The following is a 6,000-nucleotide window of genomic DNA, read 5'->3' on the forward strand; positions in this document are numbered from 1 at the left end:
CCTCTTTCAATTACAAACTAAAATATTTTAAATACAGAACAGAACATTTCATCAAAGGTTTACTTACATTTGTGTGTGGATCTGCAAGGTGGAAAATTAGTGGCAAAAGTACAACAACAACAAAAAAAATCTTTCAAATACAAAAAAAAACCAAAAAAAAAACAATTCTACAGCAAGGAAAAAATGTCACTTGACTTTTTGACACAATTTTACCACATTTCGACAAAATGTTCTTTTATTCTTTTTAAAAACAGGTTACAGGATATTAAATAACCACCTTTCTTTTTATTTTTTTGTTTATTTCTTATATATCTGATTAATACAGAGCAATGTTGACAAAGACAAGGCAAATGTATTTGTATATACTGTAGCACATTTCATACACAAGGCATTTTAATGTACGTTACATGATTAAAGAATTGCAACAGAAAACAGTTTGAACATCAAAAAGAACATTAAAGATGACAAACATTTAACCCTTGAGAATATATAGCATCACTAAGAAATGGGTGAAGATTGAGAAATCAACACAAAACCAATAAATCAAAGTTTGAATTTAATATAAATATGATTAAACGAGTGTGAACATCATTGAGTTTGTATTACTTTTTTCCTTTAATGACGCCGCTTTTTTCCCTTTACTATAATTTTTACTTAGATGTACATAAATAAATATACTGTGTCACCTTTATGAATGAATGGTCAGTTGTTGTTGCTACTGATCTAAATATCAGTAATAAGAGCCACTCTCATTATGTTTTTAGCCTTGTAGACCTTCCATGCCGTTTTCCATTGTAATGACTCTATTTCCTGACTACAAAACAGTGGAGCTCCATTATAACGTTGCCAGTAATCATATTCCACCTACAATAATACGCCACTGAGACTGATTAGAGGAGCTGACCTTTTACTACACGCTCTGTTCCCTCCCACGTGCTTTACCTCAACAGGACCAACCACGTTTCATTTTCCTAACTGTTTGTATTCACTTTCTGTTCCCATTCTTACACACACTCACACACACACACACACACACAGAAAAAGGCAAAGAAGAGAGTGATAAAATATGCACGTTGTTTTTCCCCAAAAATATACAGCATTTAAACAGCATCAGTTTGATCTTACATTATTGTTGCTTCATTTTCAGTGAAGTCCAGAAGTCTGTTATCAACCTTCGAGGACGAGCAGCCGCATCTGCTCGGCTTGGGCGGAGAATATCCTGACCAATGGGAGGAGACGCCGGCCGTCGTCATGGCAGCGTGGCGTCGTTCAGAGCAGCAGAAAGTCGCGGTGGAGGAAAATGCGGAGACGCATCCGCCTTCCAGGAATATAAACGACACGCAGACGGCAAACAACGTTCTCCTGGACCTACACAGGTGAACACACCCACAAGGAAAAACTAGGAGAATCAATTGATAAACTATTGCTGCTGAGTAGCAATGGGCGGGGCCAGGCAATTTTAGGCAACAGCAGCTGTCACAGATTTTAAACGGCTGTCAAAATTTCAGTCATTAAGATAAAAAACCTGAAAAATCACAAATTACACCGAGACAGCATGGAGATGTTGGTAATCTGTTTTTAACAATGATTTATTGCAGTGGTTCTCAACCTTTTTAGGATCGTGACCTTATTTTGATATCAAGAATTTCTGGCGACCCTAAAGGCGTTTTTTTCCTAGAATTAGTTTTTGATCATTTTGTGACACTGTATTACAAATACAGAGGATTAGTGACAAGTTGTGCCAGCTCAGATATATATATATATATATATATATATAAATATTCAAATTTGACAAAATTAATGTATAGAATACAGATTTTGTGTTGTTTTAATCTGAAAAAGAATAATAATAAAAAAATCTGTAATTTTTTTTATTATAATCATTAATTACTAGACATTACAGGCAACCCCATTTAAACTTCAGGTGATCCTACTTGGGGTCCTGACCCTAAGGTTGAAAAACACTGATATATTGGCTTCATAAGTGAAAAACTGATGTTTAAAAATGACATTTTAGCATTGACCCCAATTTTTTGCACTGAGAGTGAAATTCGAAATGCTGTAAAATAAGATTAAAAAATTAAAAATAAAAAATTCTGACATTTTTCAAATAGAAATTTGGATATTTAAAAAAAAAAAAATTAGGTATTTTTCAAATAACAATTCTGATATTTTTCAAATAAAAATTCAAATATATTTCAAATAAATATTGAAATATTGTCACTTTTCTAATGAATATTAAAAATGTATTTAGCAAAAACTTACAAGCATATGTTTATAGTATTTTTCCTGTAAAGTGCCTTTGAGTGTCTGGAAAAGTGCATTTAAATAAAATGTATAATAATAATAATAATTTTATTATTATTATTGTTGTTGTTTTCAGTCATATATTTCACCCACTGTAGGCTCAGTTTTGGACAAATGAAAAATCTGTCTGTCATTTGTGTAGGACAGTCTGAAGATGTGCTGTAGCAAGTGATGGATTTCATAAATTACAATAGGTTTAAATGTATAAAAGTTTATTCAGTGTTGGGGCTACATTTTAGTGAAAGTTATAAATCTACAGCACATTTGGTTGATTTATTGTACATTATCAGAGTTCTGAACTGTAGAGGCTTCCTGTAGCACCTCCTTTAGGACGATTGGCCTGATTTTGCAGCTGAACATTTGGTAATTGTCCACTCAGTAGAAAAAGAAGAAGAACATGCTCCTGTCTACATTGCAGCAGTGTGACATTTGTAGCCACTAGAGGTCACCACAAACCTGCATTTCTTTTGTGTCTCAGGTCACTGGAGCAGAGAGCGAACGAGAGCAGAAGTAAAGTCATCGATCTGGAGCAAACGGTCAAAGAGACCTCGTGAGAATGATGTTACCCCCGCCCTACCCTTCTTCTTACTCTTTGTCCCGTCGTGACCTTTGACCTCGGGGTTCAGTGTCCTGGAGCAAACCTCACAGAGTCGCTCCTTCTGCTGATTGTTAAGATTGTTGATCCCAGACACTGTAGCGGCACAGATCATAAAAACAAAGGGCACTGGTTGCCTCAATATTTGAAGTCAAGTTGCACTGACTAGTTTCTCCATGAGTCAACTTTTTACCAGACTTTTAATAACGACCCGGCCTCGAGAAGCTGTGTTGAAACGTTGTTTATGGAGTGAGTGTTTGTACAGGACACTGATGAGGACTTGTGTATTTATATATATATACATATATATTAATAATTAAAAATACCTGTTTCTTTTTTTTATTTTTCCAAAAAAAAAAAATGTAGCTCTTCACAGCCATGAAATGTTTTTATTTTGTTGCATTTATTGCATAAATCCCATTTTGATACCTTCATGTTGTTTTTTATATATTGTTTGTACTTTATTCGCAGTGCCAGGCATTGTGGGAAATGTTTTTAGGTTTGGTTAAAAACAGAGTGCTGAGTTTGTACAGAGTGCCTCTCATTTCAAACAAAAAAAAAATGGTTTGGATCATGTGTCAAACTCAAATCCGGCCCTTTAGATCAGTAAAATCAGTATTTAGTGCAGTGGTTCCCAGCCTTTTTTGGATCGTGACCCCATTTTGATATTAAGAATTTCTGGCAACCTCCAAGAATTTTTTTTCTAGAATTTGCTTTTGATCATGTTTTTTTTTTTTATTTAATTTAACTTTTTTCCTTCATTTAATTTGAACTAGATCTATATTTTACTCAGTGAAAGTATAGTAATACAGTTGTTTAGGATTGTGTGTTGTTTTAATAAAGAAAAGAATTAAAAAAAAATTAAAAATCTATTAAAATTTTTCTGAAATTTCAGGCGACCCAATTTAAACTCCAGGCGTCCTCACAGGGGGTCCCGACCCGAAGGTTGAAAGACACTGATTTAGTGGCTCCTGATTTATTTCTATAGTTTGTATTTTTTGCGTCATCTCACGCCTGGAGTTGGACCAACACTTTATTTGTTAATTTTCCACTCTCTCTGTCTCTCAAGTACCCCCTGTACTCCTATCGCGTACCCCTTCAAGAAGAAATTTTAAAAGAAAAGAAAAAATACATTAATTACTGCTCAAAATTACCAAAGTATTCGGTTAAAGATATCAAAAATTCAATGAAACTCCACAATATTTGGAGGATCACGTCTCTCCCCATGCTTTTTTCACATGACTGCCGTCATTTTAAATCGCAAATTGTTCAAATAACACAATTTTCCTGAAATTGTTTCATAAAACTTCACAAACTATTGTTGGTGCCTTACAAACTTTATGCATGAGTGTAAAGTACAAACTTGGGGACATTATTGTTGCGATTGCTCGTTTTCCCGCCTAAAATCCATGGCCTATTTAAGATCCAAACTACTTGGTGTTTGGTCCCTGAACTAAAAAGAGTTTGACACGTGTGGTTTAGCTGTTTAAAGGTGGGCTGAGCAGTTTACCGTTCCATTCGCACTCGTTTCGCCCTGTTTTTCCACTGTAACTATTGACTGAAATTCAAGCCAAAGTGGATTTCTTCCTTTGTGGAATCCCTTTGAGGCTTGTGGTTTAACTTAAGTTTGATTGACATGATTCTCGGTGTCGGATTGCTCTTATTTAAAGCCCTATTATTACTGGGCTCTATTCATTCATTCATGTATAAAGTAAAAGAGCTGGAGCGTTGCACATTTTAGCTGCCTGCTCATTGTTTGGTTTATTTACAGCATTTACCAAAAAACTTTATAGGAATGGGAATAGAAACGTAATTCTGTGCGATTGGAGGAAAAAGTATGTTTCTGTTGGGTTTATTATAGATTCTAAACTGTTGTCCTCAGGTGTCTTAAAGGGGTCACATTTTAAATGTACGATCTTCGTGTTTTCTTCATCACTCTTTAAATTTCACTCATGTATAACCTAGACCATGAAATATTAGTGTTGTTTCATCGATGTATCATCATGTTGTCTTCTGTCTGTAAACCATATGCATTCCACAGCCAAATCTGAGTAATTTTCTGTAAAAAGAAATATATTTTATATGACGCAAATCTGCGAAATTTGTTTAATTCTTTGGAAAGAATGACCAAGTTTGGCCTGAAATCAGCAACCAGCATAAAGATTTTCAATGTTCTTTATTGTTTCCTGTGTATAGCCAGCCTTAACCAGGCTTCCTGTCTCCTCGCCTTCAAATTAATAAAGTATTTTTCACTAGTAAAAGCAGAATCAGTTGTTACCTTGTTGTTTGTTAATCTGTTTGACAGATGTGGACTGAATTTCCTCAATTTTTATTTCGTTTTCGAGTTTATAATTCATCACTTACCAAAATCCCTGAATATTGTGCAACCAAGTATTATTAATGAGTCAAAAATAAGTATTGGAATCTCCAAATATGGGATATTATTTTAACAATATGCACCAATTATTTTATTTTAGCATAAAAATATGATAGAGTTAAGTTCAGATACTCTACATGGGAAAATACAGGACGTCATTGTTACCATCACAGATACACAATAGACACAAAATGACTAAAAAAAACACAAAATATAACCAATACCATACAAAATTACAGAAAAACACAGATAAAATACACAAAATGATCAGAAAATATACAAAACGACAACAAGAATACGTACTCCCAAAACGACTACAAAAATATAATCAAAATACAAAAAATTACTCCAAAACATATAAAATGACACAAAAGAACAGCAAAACTACACAACAGTAATTACAAAACACAATATGACTACAAAAACACAAAATATAACCAAAATTAGCTTAAATTACTCCAAAACATACAAAATTACACAAAATGGCTTAAACAGCATACTTAATTACAGAAAAACACACAAAAGGAAAACAAAAATGCACCAAATGACTCCAGAAATATACAAAATTACTTCATAAAATGTAAGTGATTGCACTTACCAACTACCAACACAAACAAAAATAACCAAAAAATATAAAAAACAACAAAAAATAAATTAAAAGAGAGGAAAAATGCACAAAACAACTCCAAAAAAACATAATAAGAAATTACCAAAAAATGTA

The 6,000-nt window shown here is 33.5% G+C and overlaps 1 protein-coding gene across 1 annotated transcript in view; it reads left to right on the forward strand.

Annotated features, from left to right (window-relative positions):
• creb3l2 (cAMP responsive element binding protein 3-like 2) overlaps positions 1-5,169 on the forward strand; it is a 39,797-nt gene extending 34,628 nt beyond the window's left edge. The window contains exons 12-13 of the mRNA XM_028451250.1: positions 1,148-1,376; positions 2,786-5,169. Coding sequence (XP_028307051.1) covers positions 1,148-1,376; positions 2,786-2,861 — 305 coding nt within the window. The 3' untranslated portion in view covers positions 2,862-5,169. The remainder of the gene's footprint in view (positions 1-1,147; positions 1,377-2,785) is intronic.
• The last annotated feature ends 831 nt before the right edge of the window (positions 5,170-6,000 follow it).

Source organism: Gouania willdenowi, chromosome 6 (genome assembly GCF_900634775.1).
Source record: "Gouania willdenowi chromosome 6, fGouWil2.1, whole genome shotgun sequence".
NCBI classification, from domain to species: domain Eukaryota; kingdom Metazoa; phylum Chordata; class Actinopteri; order Blenniiformes; family Gobiesocidae; genus Gouania; species Gouania willdenowi.